We start from the raw sequence: 20,083 nt of genomic DNA on the forward strand, positions 1-20,083 counted from the left end.
CCCGAGGCATCCGGTTTCCTCCCGCTCCACTCTCGACTTCCGCGCATCTCGCAGGGCCCGGGCTGGCGCTACCTCTCTGGAAAGCGCCGGCCGGCCGGCCGGTCCCCAGCCGGGTCCCTGCCGCTGCGCGCTCCGCGTCCCCCGCGCCGGGGCCGGGACGAGCGCGCCCCGCCCTCGCCGGCGCCCGCCGCCGCCCCGCCCCGGCCCGGCCCCCCCCTCCTTATCTGGCCCCGGGGCCGCGGCCCGGGCGGGCAGGCGGCCGGCGGGCTGGGGCCGCGCGATGTCGCACGGAGCCGGGCTCGTCCGCACCACGTGCAGCAGCGGCAGCGCGCCCGGACCCCGGGCGGGCGCGGCCCAGCCCGGCGCGAGCCCCTCGGAGGGGCTGCTGGACCCCTTGTACCCCCGCACGCACGCGGCCCTGCTGAAGGTGGCGCAGATGGTAAGCGGGGCGGGGTCACACGGGGCGGCCGGGGAGGACGGGGCCGGGAGCCCGCGCGCTCCGTGGCTGGACCGCGCCCCGAGCCCCCGGCGACAGCGCGGCGGGCGGGGCGGGGGCCGCGTCGCCGAAGTCAAGTTCCAGGAGGGCTTCGTCCCGCAAAGTTGCCGCTGCAGCCCCCGCGCGCCGGGTCCCCGGGGTCTCAGTTTCCCCAGCCTCCCCTCCGCGGGGCCTGACCCGCCTACTCACAGAAACCGTGGGCAAAAGTTCCTTTTCGTCTTCCTTCCTCTTCTCTGGCCCTGCCTCTTCGAACCCGGGCCGGGGTGAAGAGTCGCCGGGGCGGCGGCGCTGGGGCGGCGAGACCCGACCTGCGGGCCGGCCGCGGCCTCGACTTCCCCTCCGGCCCCCGCGCGGCTGCGCTGCTCGGCGCCGCGCGCAGCGTCCCCCAGGGAGGAGGTCGCCGGGTCGCGCGCTCCACGGCGGGAGGGAAACAGAACCGGGACCCTGGGCCGGCCCGCCTGGCCCCCTGCGCTCCCGAGTCCCGAGGGCGGGCGGGTGCTGAGCGGGGAAAGGCCTGCTCCAGGGGCTGGCGCTCCTTAGGGGGAGCCGGTCTGGCGACGGGGGCACCTGTGGAGTCAGGCGGGATGAGCCGCTGGGGTTTGAGTGTGGCCCGCGCGGCACAGCGGCTTTCTACCGGGACAGGCATCGCCCGGCCTGCTCTCTGGTTCCCCACTCTCTCCTTTTCTTCCTTCCCATTTTTTTCTTGTTCTAAAAATTTTCATCGTAAACACTCTTTCCGTTTGTAGATTATGTTTTGCAACTGGGTTGGGCCGTTTCGTTTATGACTGTCCGCTTACTGAAATGTTTGCAGCAAGAGTGGTGCAGGGGGCAGGGGCACTTTTGAAAAGAGGTGTCGGGAAAGGCCTGTAGGGATGGGCACAGGGTCACAGACCCAGAAGCTGGGGCCCGCTAGGGTGGACCGGCTGCAGGGGGCTGGACACAGGGTCAGAGCCATCTGTGCGTCCATAGAGAGCACTGTCATTCCAGAAGCTTGAGCGTGAATAAAGGCTCTCATTTCCTGCGTGGGTCAGACCTAAAGGGAAGGGGGAGTTTCCTCCTCCCTAGATGGTGTCTAGATGGACCAGAATTAGGAAGTAGAGGCATTTTAGCAATGTACAGAAATATCTGGTGTTAAGCAGTGTTGGGTTTGAGCAGGGTGCTTTTAAGCCCAGGCTAAGAGATTTCATCAGCCATATAGAGGAGACCAGCCCACCCCCTCATCTTTAAAAGATGGGCTATACCCTAAAATCAAAGTAAAAAAAAAAAAAAGGCAATAAATAAATAAATAAATAAAAGATGGGCTGGGGTGAGGCAGACCCCTGCCTGAGCAGTGGAAGTGATGAGTTTGGTGGACAGAGATTTCCGGGAGGATGGGAAGTCTCTGTTGGTCTGTGGGATTGGTACACAAAGTTAATTGGAGATGAGAAGGCTTCGTGTTGGTCCATGAGTTTGAAGAACAAAGATACTGGGGAATGAGAAACCTCCATCTTTCACTTTAAACTTCTCAGCTAGTCTCTCGCCTGTAGCCCTCGTGCCAGGTTGCAGGTGACAGTGATGGGTCCATTGTTCAAAAGAAGAGAACGAAGTACTGAAGAATTACTTTATCTGGCTGTGTCTTCTCTGTGTGCCCTTCTTAAATCTATGCCAGGGGATGTTTACACCTACCTCAGAGGACCCCCTCCTTAGAGCTGCAGGCTAGTCTGATCCGATGCTCTGGGAGTGAAGTTGCCCTTGCAGGATGGCCGAATTACAGTAGAGACTATTCAAGGCCATGGACTTGGGCCTCTTGTCTAACTCCTTCCTATTCTCCTCCTCCTCCTCTGTTTGGGGCTCCTGCTTGGGCATTTGATGTTCATTTGTCTTCTTTGCTAGAAAACACTAACTTAACCCAGTGTTAACATTGGGGAAGGGCAGAAGCAGCTAAATTGATGCCCCCCTTTGGACACCCTTTCCATGGGTCTTGTTTTGACCATTGCTGTGTCAGTTGCATACTGAACAGGCTGACCCTTTTGTCCTGGCCTTCCCGTGAAGTGTTTTCATCATGATCTGATCAACTGACCTGCCAACATGTTGCCTTAGGAAATCGTCGAAAAGGCTGTTCTGGCCGGGCAGGGTGGCTCACGCCTGTAATCCTAGCACTCTGGGAGGCCGAGGCGGGCGGATTGCTCAGGGTCAGGAGTTCAAAACCAGCCTGAGCGAGACCCCGTCTCTACCATAAAAAAAATAGAAAGAAATTAATTGGCCAACTAATATATATGATATAAAAATCAGCCGGGCATGGTGGCGCATGCCTGTAGTCCCAGCTACTCGGGAGGCTAAGGCAGGAGGATCGCTTGAGCCCAGGAGTTTGAGGTTGCTGTGAGCTAGGCTGACGCCACGGCACTCACTCTAGCCTGGGCAAGAAAGCAAGACTCTGTCTCAAAAAAAAAAAAAAAAAAAAAGGCTGTTCTGTTGGAGAACAAACAGCTTCCCTTGTTTTTTGGCCTCTTCTGGGACAACCACTATTAGAAAATGAGGTGAGAAAATAGGAAGAAAATGAATTTCTAAGTTAGTGTTTTACTTGACATGTAATTGACACATATGTAATCCTTATAGTCCTCCGGCCACAATGGTTTGGTTTCTTTGATCTTCCTTTTTAGACCAGAGACACAGTTACAGTTCTTTTTTTTTTTTTGAGACAGAGTCTCACTTTGTTGCCCAGGCTAGAGTGAGTGCCGTGACATCAGCCTAGCTCACAGCAACCTCAAACTCCTGGGCTCAAGCGATCCTCCTGCCTCAGCCTCCCGAGTAGCTGGGACTACAGGCATGTGCCACCATGCCCAGCTAATTTTTTCTACATATATTAGTTGGCCAATTAATTTCTTTCTATTTATAGTAGAGAAGGGATCTCGCTCTTGCTCAGGCTGGTTTCGAACTCCTCACCTTGAGCAATCCTCCCACCTCGGCTTCCCAGAGTGCTAGGATTACAGGAGTGAGCCACCGCGCCCCGCCTACAGTTCTTGACTTTAAGGGACTGTTGTTTTTTTTTTCTAATAGTCTGTCTTTTTATTAGCCCATCTATTGTTCTTGATGATGTTCTGGGAAGTATGTATTATGTATCATTTATGTATCATCTCATTAAACGTTTCTAAGAATCCAGTAGAATACCATGTTTGACAGATGAGGAAACTGGCTAAAAAGTTAAAGAGCCACTGAAGTCATACAGCTGTCAGTAGCAGCAGTAGGACGGGCTCATGCCTGATGGCCTCATGCCCCCAGAACTCATAACTCCAGTGGAATTTTTTAATAGATCTAGGGAAATCAAAGCCACTTAACACCTAGGAAGATTGCAACAATAAAAAAGACATAATAACAAGTGGTGAGTATGAGTAGAATGTGAAGAAATTGGAACTCTGGCATGCTGCTATTAGGAATGCAAAATGGTACAGCCACTTTGGAAAGCAGTCTGCAATTTCTTAGAAGTTACCACGTTATTCTACTCCTACCTATACCGAAGAGAAGTGAAAACATATGTCCACACAAAGACTCATATGTTGATATATGTTCATAATAGCATTATTCATAATAGCCAGAAAGTGGAAACAACAGAAATGTCCATCAAATGATAAATGGATAAACAACAATAAAAAAGTGATACATTCATACGATGGAGTATTATTTAGCAAAAAAAAACCTTGAGGGGGGAAGGAAGTACTGATACATGTATTAATAACAACATGGATGAACCTTGAAAACATTATACTAAAAGAAAAAGCCAGTCATGAAAGACCACATATTATATGATTCCATTTAGATCAAATATCCAGAATAGGCAAATTTGTAGACACCAAACGTAGATAAGTCGTTGCTTAGGGCTGGGAATGGGAGTGTTGAGAGGAAATAGGAAGCGACTGCTGATGGGTATGGGGTTTCTTTGGGGGGTGACAAAAATGTTCATGTGGAAATGAAAACTGTGATGGTTGCACAACTCTGAATGTGCTGAAAACCCCTGAATTTTTCACTTTAAATAATGTGCTATATAACGTGTGCATTCTGCCTCAGCCATTAAAAAGAACTAGATGTAGGGAAGAGTTTGAGGGGGCAAGATGCTTTGCATGCAGCCACTGGCTGTGGGGAGGCCACAGATCCCTGTCAGGAAACCCCCCTGGTGTCCCCACCATGTCCACTGAGGGAGGAGGAACGCCCACCACAGGCCTCAGAGTCTGGACTGAAGGGTCAGGTCTCCCGGCATCCCCTGAGTGCCTGAAGGCCCTGAGCTGGAAGGGATGCCCTGGGGTCTGAAGGGGTCCAGATACCCTTGCTGGGGGACTGAGGGGACCCCAGGATGGGGCTCATGGCCTCACCAATGCTCCTTCTTCACCTACTTGTTCACCCAAGCAGAAGTACCACATTCTCCTCCATTTCTACAGACACAGATAACTGTGCCAAAGTTCCTGCCCTCTAGAAATTTGTGCTTCAGCTGAGGAGACAGACAAGTACCACCACTGGCTGGTCAGGAAGATAAAAGTTCTGATAGTTGCCCATTTTAGGGAAGAGGGTCAGAGGGCAAACAAAGGTGACATGTGAGTTGAATCTAGACCGATGAGTGTGAGCTTGTCAGGTTGGAAGCGCCATGTTACCCATGACCCCCCCCCCAGTGCCTTCGTTCAGTGTATGTTTACGTTGGAGACAAGTGATAAGCAGGAGGTAGTGGGAAGGAAAATGATGTAGCAAGAGACAGGCTGGTATTTGGGCAGTTCTTAGTCTTCCCACCCCAGACATTTAGAAACTGGCATCAAAATCATTCATTGAGCCTCTGCTGCGCTCTGAACTGTATGCTAGGCATGTGGAATCCGGCTATTAACAAGATAGATTCTTTCTGCCTGTGCAGAGAAACAGGCTGTGACATTTGCACAGCTGTAATATGGAAAGGGAACCAGAATCTAGTCCACAAACAGTGAAGTTGGAAACCTAAATGTCTTCCAGAAGGTTCATTTATTTATTTGGCAAATATTTATTGAGCAGCTAGTGTGTGCTGGGGCACTGTGGAAAGAGGAACAAATAAGACAGATGAGCTCCTGTCCTCTCTGTGTTTTAGTAGAGAAAACGGACATTAATCAAACAGTTGTAAATATATAATTATAAACTAGGACAAATGTTACGGAGGAGAGGTACTCAGTGGTATAGAGCATATAGTAGGGGGTGTGGCCTTTCTTGGGGGGCCAGGAAGGACCCTTCTGAGGAAGCGACATCTGATGTGAGCATCACAAGAAGAAGAAAGAGCACAGCCCACAGCTCTGAGTCTGGAGGGAGGAGTATCCCCACGGCTGGAGGGGAGGGAACAGGGTGAGAAGAGCATGGGAGAGACTGGAGAAGTATGCAGGGACCAGACCCCAAGGTCTGCCAGATCACGATGAGGATATGGTCCTTGTTCTGAGAAAATCAGGGCAGCAGCATGACATATCAACTCACCATTGATGTGGTTCCCAGCCAGGGTCTGTACTGCCCCCTAGAGGTCATTTTGGAATTTTGTGGAAACTTTTTTTTTTTTTGGCTGTCACAAGGTAAGAGTTATATATACATTTTATTCATTTCAGGATAGTAATGAGGACTGTGCAAAATAATTTATATCCTAAAAGGACATTTTGTCTGAAATAAGATTAAAGGAACCTACCCAGGCTGGGTGGCACCTGGGTGAGTGTATGAGCCTGGGGAGAGTGCACTAAGTTTTCTGGCAGGAGAGTTGGGTCTTAAAGACCCTCCAGGATGCCTGGGCAGTTCTGGGCTTTACCTTGGGAATTCACAGCTCAGGTGCCAGGTGGAATTAGACTGAGGGGGATCTCAGCCTCTGGTATAGCTGTGAACAAACCTATGAGTGGAGAAAGGTCCAGCATAACCCAGAATGGTCCACCCCTTTATGTTTTGTTTTTAGATCTATGTGGCGGGGATGGGGCTCTGGTTTGGTTCCCATGTGTGATCTGCACACCCATGTCCTACTTCCTGTAAGTTGGAGGCTTAAAGGCAGCAAAGAACCTCACCGCCAAGATTCTTTGAGCTTAACCAGTCTGGTCCAAGGACAAGAAATTACTTTCTGCCAAGCAAACTAAAAAACAAAAAATAATAAAACAAGTTATGGGTTTTATTTCAGATTTTTAAAAAAAGTATTAATTCTTATTCCCAACCAGGGGCTGTACTGCCCCCTAGGGGTCATTTTGAAATTTTGGGGAAACTTTTTTGGTTGTCACAGGGATTAAGGTTATATTATTATTATATATACATTGTATTCATTTCAGGATAGTAATGAGGACTGTGTGAAATACTTTATATTCTAAAAGGATGTTTTGTCTGAAACGAGACTGAAGGAACTTACCCAGTCTGGTTGGACCTTTTGGGAAAAAAGATACCAAAAGTTCCCAAAACTTTGAGAAACACAAAGAAGGAAATAAACTCTCCCACCTCCTCTTCCTCAAGATTAATATTTAAGCCGGGCGCGGTGGCTCAAGCCTGTAATCCTAGCTCTCTGGGAGGCTGAGGCGGGCGGATTGCTCAAGGTCAGGAGTTCAAAACCAGCCTGAGCAAGAGTGAGACCCCGTCTCTACTATAAATAGAAAGAAATTAATTGGCCAACTGATATATATATAAAAAATTAGCCAGGCATGGTGGCGCATGCCTGTAGTCTCAGCTACTTGGGAGGCTGAGGCAGAAGGATCGCTCGAGCCCAGGAGTTTGAGGTTGCTGTGAGCTAGGCTGACGCCACGGCACTCACTCTAGCCTGGACAACAAAGCGAGACTCTGTCTCAAAAAAAAAAAAAAAAAGATTAATATTTAAAGTAAAACTTTATAGTATTTTGTAGGAGATACATATAACTTTGGCGGTTTTTTAAAACAAAAGTAGGATGATACTATACCCGTTTTGTAAAATGCCTTTTTTGTTTAATATGTGATGAATATTTTCTCTTGGTACTTAATGTTCATTTGCTATTTGGTTTTTATTAGTGTTGTTGTAGCCAGTCATGGAGGTATTATGGTTTATGTGACCAGCTCCCCTCCCTTTTGTGGCTCAGGGAGCTTGCAATTCTGCATGTGTACAAACAGGACCGTGATGAACTTCTTGTAGTGAAGTCTGGTGTGCAAATCTGTAAATACTCCTCAGGATAAATGGCACTGACCTTTTACAGAGAGAGAAATGAAATGCTTCTTGTTCTTCTGAGGTGGCTGGCATTAAACAATTTTCTGGCCTTTTTAACATCTAGAAATTAATGGGTATCCCTGTATCATGTAGGAATTTCAAGGAACCCAGTGCAATAGTGATAGTATTTTAAGTTGCAATGGTATTTTTGGTGTCTGATGACTTGGAAAAGGAACAATGACAGAGACAGACTGGAAGATTCAGGAATGCTTTTAAATGCACTTATATTTAAGTAATGGCAACAGCAGACCATATCCATTCAGGCTGCAGAGCATAAGGATGTCATAGTCACCGACAAGAATTTGGGGACACTGCAAATAACCACCTGCCACAGGGCTGGGAATCGCTGGCCAGAGGTGAGGCCATATGGTGATGGATGAAGACACCAGCTGAAGGGTCTAGCAGGTGGCAGGGGTTGGAGAAAGGAGGGTCTGTGGTCCGGTGTGAGTCTGGGGAATGTCCCATCGGTTTGCTAGCACTACAGTGGGTCCTAGAGCCCCTCCAGAGCACTCTTGGCCCATGAAATCCTGGGAGATTCCCTTTGTAGGCCAGTGTATTTACTGAAATTCTTGTTTCAGTAAATAAGTTATAAATATATAATTACTGATCTAGGGACACCCGTTAATTTCTAGATGTTAAAAAAGGCCAGGGAAGGCCTTCTGTCTTCTCCCTTCCTGCCGGCCCTGGTGCTTCCTGTTCAGCGCCACTGGACAGCCATCTGTTTCCTCTCCTCTGCCATCTGCCTCGCCCTGTGCTGGCCCGGCGTGCTGCCCTGGCAGCCTCCCTCCGACCCGCCGCCCGCCACATGCTGGCTTTCTTTGTCACCACTTTGGCTCAGTGGTTCCCTCACTGGCTGCTCAGTCCCTGGCCTTCTTCACCGAGGTCCTTGGCGAGCCCTGGCAGCAGCAGGGGCCTGGCTCGGAGCCTGGCGCTGGCTCTGCTTGCTCAGCAGCCGCTGGGGCTTCCTAAGGAAAGAGGAGGATGGGACTTGGGCTGGACTCATTTGCCACCACTGCCACCGCCCCACCCCAGGCTCCCTGGCGGAAATCATTAACAGAACCCCTGCTTCTCAGCCTCCTGCAGGAAAAATGTTTCACCTGGTTTGTGTTTTAGTCAGCAAGGGCAGTGACCTGGCTCTTCTTTTCGTGGGACAGTCTCCCTCTCTCCCTCTCTCCCTCCCCCTCCCCCTGATTGATAAAGAGAGAAATTGTTTGTAAAGCAGTTTCTATGTAATTTACTCCTCTGTGACCCTTAAGAGAAAAGATGTATCATCCTCATTTCTTAAGATGGTGAAAACGGAGTTCCTTCTGAAGGGAATAAGAAAAGGGCAAAAAAGGGGAGAAATTAATTAAATGCTTTTGGGTACAGAGTAAAGTGAAACCTTCTGGAAAGCAGAGAGAATCACTAAATATAGTATGACCTCAATATATTTTTATTCTCCTCTTTCTCTTAGCTTTTCTTTATTCCCCTGAGAAGGCAGCAACAACTCTAAATATGAAGAAGTCTCTCTCTCTTTTTTTTAATTTAACTTTCCTCTTAAATTATAAAAGTAGTACTTAATCAAATAATAGCACATCGAGCCAGCTCCCATTAGGTGACATCACGGGGCTAGGTGTTTTTTACGTGTGTTGCCTTGTTTATTCCTCACAATAATGTGAGCTGCTCCGAGGCACAGGGGGGTTAGGTAACTTGCCTGAAGCCACATAACTATAAATAGTGAAGCTGGGTTTTGGACCAGCTGATCTGGATCCAGAACTTGAGCTCTTCGAAGAACAATTTGGGTGTCTTTTTTTTTTTCCCTCATGGTCAACATTCGGTGTGTATTTTCCCATGTCATTAAACATTGCTTGGAAATGATGTGGTAACTGTATACAAGCCTATTGTTTGGCTCTGTACCGTTTGGCTCCTCATTGATGGACAAGCTGTGGCAGATTGAGAAGGTGCTGTGAGCCGTGACAACAGGTGCTAATGATGATTTCATCCTTTGCCAGAGATGAAATCAGCTGGAGTGGGGAAAACCCCTCACAGCGGTATTAGCAGACTAAGTATGTGTATTGTATCTTAGGAGGCATTTTCCCATTACCTGCCATTGTTATTTAGGTCATATAAGTTCCTCTAGGAAGGGCTAGGAAGAGGAAGGGAATCTGAGGTTTGAGTTCCTGCTCTGCTCTGTCAGGTGATTTTACATGCAGTTTCCCTTTCTTTAACCCTTCCAATGACTCAGGATTATCTTCCTTCTTTTGGTTGAACAGAAGAGTTTTTTTTTTGTTTGTTTGTTTTTGAGACAGAGTCTCGCTTTGTTGTCCGGGCTAGAGTGAGTGCCATGGCGTCAGCCTAGCTCACAGCAACCTCAAACTGGGCTCAAGCGATCCTCCTGCCTCAGCCTCCCGAGTAACTGGGACTATAGGCATGCGCCACCATGCCCAGCTAATTTTTTCCTATGTATTTTTAGTTGGCCAATTAATTTATTTCTATTTATAGTAGAGATGGGGTCTCGCTCTTGCTTGCTCAGGCTGGTTTCGAACTCCTGACCTCGAGCAATCCACCTGCCTCGGCCTCCCAGAGTGCTAGGATTACAGGCGTGAGCCACCACGCCCGACTGGCTGAGAGTTTTTATAACTTGCCCAAAGTTAAATAAATTCATTAAATTCTGGAGCCAACATTTAACCCAAGTCTAGCCAGGTTGCTTTTTTGCACCATGGTGTGCTGTCTCAACAGCTATGAGGAGCAGGATCCCAGGCTAGCCCACTGTGGCAGACACACCCTAGGGTGACCCCAGTGAGTTACACCCTTGAGTAATTCCATCATCTTGCGTATGGGTAGAATCTCTGACTTGCGTCTGCCCAACAGGTGAAAGGATGTCATTCTCACGATTATATTATGTCATATACCCAGGTGATAGGATGTGGTAGATTTATTTTATTTATTTATTTATTGAGACAGAGTCTCACTCTGTTGCCTGGGCTAGAGTGCCGTGGCGTCAGCCTAGCTCACAGCAACCTCAAACTCCTGGCTAAAGCAATCCTTCTGCTTCAGCGTCCTGAGTAGCTGGGACTACAGGCATGCGCCACCATGCCCAACTAATTTTTTCTATATATTCTTTGTTGGCCAATTAATTTCTTTCTATTTTTAGTAGAGACTGGGTCTCGCTGTTGCTCAGACTGGTCTCGAACTCCTGACCTTGAGTGATCCACCTGCCTCGGCCTCCCAGAGTGCTGGGATTACAGGCGTGAGCCACCGCGCCCAGCCAAGATGTTGTAGATTTAATTAAGATCCCAAAGCAGTTGACTCTGAGTTAATCAAAAGGAGATTTCTCCCTAGGTGGACCTGCCTTCATTAGGTAAATGCCTTCAGAAGAGCTACTGGGTCCTTCCTAAAGGGAGAGATTCTCCTGCTGACTCTAAAGGAGAAAACTGCCTTGTTGGGAAAGGGCCCACCAGGGGCCATGTGGCAAGAACTTATGGGCTGTGCCTAGAAGCTAAGAGCAGCCCTCCATGGACAGCCAGTGGAACAGGACTTCGTTGCCACAGCTGCAAGGAACTGGATGCTGCCAACAGCCACATGACATAGGAAGGGGGCCCTACACCTGCCTGGCCAACATCTTGATTGCAGCCTGGTTAGACCCCGAGCAGAGGACTTCTTCCTGCCCGGATGCCTGCCCGGCAGAAACCATGAGATGATAAATGAACGTTGTTCTGAGCTGCTGAGTTTGTGGTAATTTGCTATGCAGCAGTAGATAACTAACACTCCCACAAAAGCCTGTTTATCCCTCATCAGAGCTGGAGGGAGGATGGGGCAACGGCAGTGTCGGGGCAGAGGGTACAGTGACCATTTTTATAACTGGGCTTTGGTCTTATGTCATTAGGGTAAGTCCGTTTGTTGAGTTACTGCTCTGGGCGTTGTGCTGCATGGTTTCCGTGCAAGAGCTCATTGTCATTACAACATTCCTTTGAGGTGTTAGTGTTCCCATTTTGCAGATGAGGAAACTGATGTGGGAGTTTACATATCTTGTCTGCAGCCTCCCGGCTTGTAAGGACTGACTGTCAATCGTGATTGTACATTGTTAAGTTGTATTTGATGTTTCAAATAGATAACATTTATGCAATCAAGATTCAAAATATACCAAAAGTCCCCCCAATTACCAGCTTTCCTCCCTGGAGGCTACTGGAGGGAACCAGTGATGCCAGCTTCTTGTATAACCTTTAGGAATTATTATTTTTTCTTTTTTTTTTTTTGAAACAGAGTCTTGCTTTGTTGCCCAGGCTAGAGTGAGTGCCGTGGCATCAGCCTAGCTCACAGCAACCTCAAACTCCTGGGTTCAAGCAATCCTCCTGCTTCAGCCTCCCGAGTAGCTGGGATTATAGGCATGTGCCACCATGCCTGGCTAATTTTTTCTATATATATTAGTTGGCCAATTAATTTTTATATTTATAGTAGAGATGGGGTCTCACTCTTGCTCAGGCTGGTTTTGAACTCCTGACCTAGAGCAATCTGCCCGCCTCGGCCTCCCAGAGTGCTAGGATTACAGGAGTGAGCCACCGCACCCGGCCACCTTCAGGAATTATTTTATGCCTCTGTGTATGTGTGTCTCCCCTCCCGTCTGGATAGGAGCATATGTATACTCCCTGTTCTGTGCTTTTAGTATTAGGTCATTAAATATGAAATGTCCGATTATGAAATATCCAATTTCAAATTAAAAGTGTAATTTATTATATCTCAAACAAGAGGCAGTACAATTAATTAAAGTATGCACCTAAACTGTCAACACAGTGTTGCCATCTTAACGGTAGCTTGCTTATGCCAGCAGTGAAGAAGCCTGGAGAGCGAGTGGTGATGAAATCACAGAAGGCATTTTCCAAAGCTTGTCGAGAATTGAATATTTTTCTTTGCAAGAAGTGGTCCAAAGCCTGGAAGAAGTGGGAGTCAGTTGGTGCAAGATCTGGGGAATACTGTGGATGACAGAGAGTTTCCAAGTCCAGCTGCTGAAGTTTGAGTAACGTTGTTTGTGTGACGTGTCGTTGAGCATTGTCTTGCAAGAGGATTGGCCTGTCTCTGTTGACCAATTTAGGCTCCTTAATCCTCATCATTTCATCCCATCAGTTGCAGTAGACATCTGCTGTAATCGATTGATCAGGTTTCATGGAGCTGTAGTGGATACTACCAGCGCTGGACCACCAAACAGACACCATTAGCTCTTTTTGATGAATATTCAATTTTGGACTGTGTTTTGGCACTTGATCTTTATCCAGCCATTGTACCGAATGCTTGCAATTGTTAAAAGAATCCATTTTTCCTCACATGTAACAATAATACGATGTAGAAACGATTTGCCTTTATGTTGTGACGGTAAAGAAAGGCAAGCTTTGAGATGATTTCTCTTCCAATGCTTGTTTAATTCATGCAGTACCCGTATATCCAGCTTCTTTACCTTGCTCATTTGTTTCAAATGGTCCAATATTGTTGAAATAGTTATGTCAAACCTTGCTGCGAATTCACACACAGGTTGAGATACATTCGCTTCCACTACAGCTTTCAGCTCACCATTCTCCACCTTGGTCTCAGGTTGCCCATGTGACTCATTTTCAAGATTAAACTCACCAGAACAGAACTTCTCACACCATTGATGTACTGTGCCTTCATCAGCCACATCCTTCCCAAACACTTAGTCGATATTCCACGCAGTCTGCACTGCACTGGTTCCATGATGGAACTCATATTCAAAAATAACACAAATTTTTGACTTATCCATGGTTTCACAAAAATTGCTCTAAAAAAAATTTGACAGATAATCACAAGCCAAATCATGCATTTGAAAGATGTACCTTCACAATACAAATAAAACAAGAAGTATCAAAGTGAAATGTCAGAGATATCAACTTACAACTTAGTACTTAAGGAAATCAGACATTTCATACTTAATAACCTAAATACTTAACTTTCCATCTTGGAGATGATTCCATATCCATCCAGAAAATGTTCTTATTCTTCTCATTCTCTTTAATAGCTGCATTATATTCCATGGAATAGATAATACTGTGTTTGTGTAACCAATCCCCTGTTAACGAAAATGTAGTTTATTTCCTATCTTTTGTTATCTAACAGTGTTGTGTAGTAGCTGCCTTTGTACACATCATAGTTCTGTGTGTATACAACAATATCAGGAAAAATTCCTAAAAGTGGAGGACTTGGACCAAATGTTGCATGCTCTTGGAAATTTTTTCATCTGTCCTGAAACTCAGCTTCTCAAACATCACCATGTGATCTTCTCCCAGAGGGCTCCAAAGGTCTTCCATGTCCATTGTCACTGAAAAAGACTCTACTTTGTGTTCAGACAACGTTCTGAGTCCACTACTCTGGTATCCCACTCAACTCCATTTAAGATATCAGGAACCAGAGAAGTCCAGGTAGGAAACAGGAAGACCTGTGTGGCCAGCATTTTTCTTAGAATTTCCCAAGGGCCATCACGGGGAGTGTTGAAGTCAGCTTCCCTAAAAGCAGAGCTAGACATGGGGACTCTTATGCAACTGGCTTATCGAGTGAGCGAAGCAAACTAGGGCAGAAAGAGCTAGACAGAGGTGCGTTTCAGGAGCCTAGCCTCAGCCTGACCTTGTGGGGCACTCTAGAGAGTGAAGTGTACTGCAGAGATTGTCCTGCTTTGAGTACAAGAGGCCTTTGTACACCTGTCATTGGCTGCAGACCAGGGAGGGGTGTAGATAAACTCCAGGGACTTCTGAAGCAGGCAGAAGGGAAATCATTAGCAGGGGGGAGCCAGCCTGAGGAGTTGCAGCAGCACCTGCAGTAGCTGCATGATGGGTGCCCTGACCTGGTGAACAAGAGCCGAGGATCCGAGCAGGGCACCAGCACAGCCCCTGCTTGTGTTCCGAAGTAGTCCTTGGAGTTGCCTCCTGTCTGTCTGGTGTCTGCTGAGGCTCTCAGCTGACGACCTCTGGGGACGTACAAATCTGGCTGCATCTTCCTTCCTCCGCAAACCTGGCTCATCTGTATTCTTGCCCAGACACCCTCCTGGATCTGTAATGCCAAGCAGCTGCCCGACAGACCCCCTAAGACTTTTGATGTGACTTTTTGCTGCCCCCTTAAAGAGTTGTGTTATATATTTTTTCAACTCCAGTTTGAAACAAGGGCAGGGAAAAAATGTTTACTGAATGAAAAATAAAATCAATAGAGAGCAAAATCATTTCTGTGACCTATTACAAGCAATGTCATGGGAACATAAATAATTTGACCCTGTGTTTTTTAACTTCTTGGAAAGACCTGAGGCCATCGCCACAGAAAAAGTTTCCTGGAGATCAGATATTTGATTTCTGAGATGGGGGCCTTATTGACACATACTATTGTATGTTTCACTTGGAAAAAATGAAAGAGGCACCATGGACCCTCCTGTTGCTAAGGTGACATTGGTTTTAGAAGAGTGCCTCAGTGTCCCCACAATTTTTTTTTTTTTTTTTTTTTTTTTTTTTTTGAGACAGAGTCTCACTCTGTTGCCTGGGCTAGAGTGAGTGCCGTGGCGTCCGCCTAGCTCACAGCAACCTCAAACTCCTGGGCTCAAGCGATCCTCCTGCCTCAGCCTCCTGAGTAGCTGGGACTACAGGCATGTGCCACCATGCCCAACTAATTTTTTCTATATATTTTTAGTTGTCCAATTAATTTCTTTCTATTTTTAGTAGAGATGGGGTCTCGCTCTTGCTCAGGCTGGTTTCGAACTCCTGACCTTGAGTGATCCACCTGCCTCGGCCTCCCAGAGTGCTAGGATTACAGGCGTGAGCCACCGCACCGGGCATATCCCCATTATTGATCAGTGCATCCTGTTTACTGGCCACCAGTTTTCACGTTGGGCAGAAGAAAGGACTCTGAAGCGTGACATGCATCCCCTGGGCCTGATGTGGCTCTGCTTGCTGACAGTGAGTGTCCTGTCACAGTTCGTGATTACGTGAATCCTGCATTCAGAGATGTGATCACTACTTTAACGTAGAGCTGTCTTGCCGTGGTTTAGGGATGCAAAATTACTTTCCAGGTGTAGTGGGGTTCAATCATGGCCATTGAAAATGTTTTCCACTTCCTAATTCCGGAATCTGTGAGTGTTACCTTAGTTGGAAAAAGGGTCTTCTCCCAAGTAATTAAGTTAAGAATCTTGAAATGAGCAGATCATCCTGGGTTATCTGGCTGGGCCCTAAATCCAGTGATAAGTGTCGTTGTAAAGGACACACAGACAAGGTGATGGTGATGTCCAGATGCGGCAGAGATTGTGGTGATGTGGCTGAGAGCCCAGGAATGGCAGGGCAGCCACCTGGAGCTGGGAGGGGCAAGGCGTTCTCCCCTAGGGTCTCCAGAGGGACCGTGGTCCTGCCGATGCCTTGACTTCCGCCCAGTGAGTGCTGATTTCAAACGTCTGGCCTGCAGAACTGTCGGAGAACAGGTGTCTATTGTTCTAAGCCACCACGTTCGTGGTAGTTTGTCATTGTAGCCACACGAAACTAATACAACCAAGTCAAGACTTTCCATTGTGGTCAGACTCTAAAAATCTTCAACAGTATAGACCGTGGGCATCATTTAGTAGTTTCTCCTTTTAGAAGCACTTTGCTCATTTCCAGGAATGAAGTTTCAGAGAGGTGGTGGCCACCCTTTCTGCATCGCTGAATGGCAATGACAGCTCAGTCCTCTCTGACTACATCTTTTTCCCTGATAGCTTATTCAAGAAGACAAGCAGTGCTTGCGTTTCTGCTGGGAAAAAAAGAACAATAAAGACAGAAGAGAACATCAGAGAGTGGTTCTCAGGTGGCAGTGTGGAGGCAAAAAGATGAAAAGCACATTTCAAAGAAGTGCTGCTTCCAGCCTTCCACAGATGATGAATGAAGCATCCCCAGACTCCCCCAGACCATTAGAATGCCAAATAAATCTCACAGCATTCTCGTAGAGTCTTTAAAGATAAGCTACTACAGCTCAAAAACATATGTATTAAGGCGGTCGGGTTGGCACTGCTTAATCTACTACTTGTGAATTGGTTGCTATTTTTTATTTGTAAAAATGTCTGATGATTTAAGCCTCTAAATTACATATGCTTTTTAAATTTTTCATTCATAAATAATTCCAGATTTGCAGAAACATTGCAAGAACAGTACAAAGAAACTTCCCATAACCCCTTCCCCCAGGCTGTCCAGTTATTGACATTTGACATCTATTTAATCATTTTTCATTTATGTACATGTGAATTATTTTTTTTTCTCTGTACCATTTGAGAGTGAGTTTTGCAGATCTCATGCACTTTTGTCCATCAGTTTGCAGGACCTTCTCTTACATGGCCACAGTACAGTTACCTAAATCAGGAAATTAATGACACCAATGCTATTATCTTATCTATAAGCCTTATTAAGATTTCACCATCGACCCACTAATGTCCTTGTTCTGGTCTAGGGGCCCATCCCGCATCTCGAGATGCATTCGGTTGTCAGGTCTCTTTAATCCCCTTCAATCTGGAACAGTTTCTTGGTCTTTTTTTTTTTTTTTTATCATCCATGACCTTGACATTTGTGAGGAGCCCAGGATAGATCAGTCCTGTCACTGGATATTAAAGTCAGTTTGGGGGAACCTTCTGAGTCTCAGCATTTTATGGCTATACTGGAGGCAAAAGAGAAGGAGGGAAAAGAAGATTTGGCATCCCTTATCTCAATTTTAGTGCTTTTGTTTTCACAGAAGTCTCTTTTGCAAACCTCCTATCTGAAGTTAATAGCTAATAATTCAAGTCAAGCTTAATTCTATGTTCTGTTCTTTAAAAAAAAAAGTCTCAGCTCAAATGTCACCTCCTTGGGACAATGACTGAAATGGATTGAGGGCTTATTATCTATGAAGTCTTATTCTATGAACTTGACATGAATTGCCTCATTTAATCTTCACAACGGCCCTATCATTTAGGTACTATTATTTTTCATATTTTATAGATAAGGAAACAGAGAAGCAAACCCAGACCTGGGGTATGCCTGCTTCCCCTCTGTCCTGCTCCCTGTCCTGCCTCAGAAGGGCCTTCCCCGACCCCCAGCCCTAGCCACCATCTATCCTATTGTCCAGCTCTGATTGCATCATAGCCTTTGCTAGCAGGAACACCCTTGGTCATGCTGTCACTGCTCGGTTATGGTGGGTCTTCTCCACTGGGACCTGAACAGTTAGAGGGGCAGCGACCTTTCTGTCGGGTCACCACAGGATGTCCAGTTCCTAAGGTGGTGCCTATATAGAAAGCTCTCTTAGGCCGGGCGCGGTGGCTCACGCCTGTAATCCTAGCACTCTGGGAGGCTGGGGCGGGCAGATCACTCAAGCTCAGGAGTTCGAGACCAGCCTGAGCAGGAGTGAGACCCCCACCTCTACTAAAAATAGAAAGAAATTAATTGGCCAACTAAAAATATATAGAAAAAATTAGCTGGACATGGTGGTGCATGCCTGTAGTCCCAGCTACTCGGGAGGCTGAGGCAGGAGGATGGTTTAAGCCCAGGAGTTTGAGGTTGCTGTGAGCTAGGCTGATAAGAAAGAAAGAAAGAGAGAGAGAGGGAGGGAGGGAGGGAAGGAAGGAAGGAAAGGAAGGAAGGAAGGAAGGAAGGAAAGAAAGAGAGAGAGAGAGAGAAAGAAAGGAAGGAGGGAGGGAGGGAAAGAAAGAAAGAGAGAGGCCGGGCGCGGTGGCTCATGCCTGTAATCCTAGCACTCTGGGAGGCCAAGGCGGGTGGATTGCTCGAGGTCTGGAGTTCGAAACCAGCTTGAGCACGAGTGAGACCCTGTCTCTACTATAAATAGAAATTAATTGGCCAACTAATGTATATACATAAAATTAGCCAGGCATGGTGGCGCATGCCTGTAGTCCCAGCTACTTGGGAGGCTGAAGCAGGAGGATCTCTTGAGCCCAGGAGTGTGAGGTTGCTGTGAGCGAGGCTGACTCACTCTAGCCTGGGCAACAGAGTGAGACTCTGTTTCAAAAAAAAAAGAAAAAAGAAAGAAAGAGAGAGAGAGAGGAAGGAAGGAAGGAAGGAAGGAAGGAAGGAAGGAAGGAAGGAAGGAAGGAAGGAAGGAAGGAAGGAAGGAAGGAAGGAAGGAAGGAAGGAAGGAAGGAAGTCATAATTATTTTTTACTTAATGAGTGAATGCATTTTTTTTTTTTTTTTAACAAAGCCTTTGGTGATAGCGCTCCTTTCAAAAAAGTCCGCATGGGTGAAGTTGAGAGCCTGGGGTCTTCCTCAGAAGATGCAGTTATGCTTTGTCAGTAGGCCCTGCTGCGGGAGCAGTTGGGGAGTGGCCGGGCGCTTGTAACTGCAGACCTGGGGGCCAGGAGGCTGGGGCTGTGGGGGGACCCCAGCAAGGAGAGGCTGGGATGCCCCTCACGGAGCAGCCCCCAGGTTTCTGATAAGGATGCAGGCTCCACGCTGGCTGCCGGCCTTTTGTGACAGCACCTTTCTTTTTTATTTAGTTGAGTTGACAGGTTTCCACAGACCCATAATCAAAACAGTGGTTCCTACGCCAAAGCAAACAGACAAGCGGAGGGATGGGAGATGTGTCTGTCCATTCATCAAGCCGTCAGGGCAGGGTTCCTAATTTAAAACAACACCAGGAAACACCGAATAGTGACATTACTGTATTGCAATAAAGGCCAAGAGAATCGAATGCCAGAAGTGGCGAGCTCACTCTCGGATTTCCATTTCTGGCTCCGGCGCCACGCCTTTGGTGGGGCCGTGGCTCTTCGCCTGGCAGAGGCTCTACTCCAGGTCACTTCGTCAGATGTTTAGTGTCTGCTCTGTCCCAGCCCCGTGCCAGCTGCCGGGGGTCCAGCAGTCCGTGAGGCCCATCCGGCCCTTCCTGTGTGGCTGCAAACTGGGCACTAAACAGGTTTCTCATTTCATCATGTCTGTGGCGCCATTGCTTTAGGCACACCCAAGAAAGGAAAAAAAATGTAATTATATGATGACACAAATCTCTCTTAGAATTTTTATCTTATGCTTATTGAAAGAGTTCTTTCAGGGTTAATTAAATATAGATTTTTATGTATTCTTGTGAATACTTAAAAAGGAAAATAAACAGGCTAAGATATTCCTAAAACCTTTTTACAGTCAGAGCCATCCCTCCTCTCCTAAATCTATTTTTATTTTTATTTTTTTTTACTCTTTTTTTTTTCAAGACAGAGTCTCACTCTGTTGCCCGGGCTAGAGTGATGTGGCGTCAGCCTAGCTCACAGCAACCTCAAACTCGGGCTCAAGGCATCCTTCTGCCTCAGCCTCCTGAGTAGCTGGGACTATAGCCATGTGCCACCATGCCCGGCTAATTTTTTATATATATTTTTAGTTGTCTAGCTAATTTCTTTCTATTTTTAGTAGAGACAGGGTCTCACTCTTGCTCAGGCTGGTCTCGAACTCCTGCGCTTGAGTGATCCAC

General features: G+C 47.1%; 1 protein-coding gene across 1 annotated transcript in view; it reads left to right on the plus strand.

The window, feature by feature from the left end:
* Positions 1-250: 250 nt before the first annotated feature.
* CMTM7 (CKLF like MARVEL transmembrane domain containing 7) overlaps positions 251-20,083 on the plus strand; it is a 55,375-nt gene continuing 35,542 nt past the window's right edge. Inside the window, exon 1 of the mRNA XM_076005975.1 lies at positions 251-439. Coding sequence (XP_075862090.1) covers positions 281-439 — 159 coding nt within the window. The 5' untranslated portion in view covers positions 251-280. The remainder of the gene's footprint in view (positions 440-20,083) is intronic.

This window comes from Microcebus murinus, chromosome 1 (genome assembly GCF_040939455.1).
Source record: "Microcebus murinus isolate Inina chromosome 1, M.murinus_Inina_mat1.0, whole genome shotgun sequence".
In the NCBI taxonomy this organism is placed as follows: Eukaryota; Metazoa; Chordata; class Mammalia; order Primates; family Cheirogaleidae; genus Microcebus; species Microcebus murinus.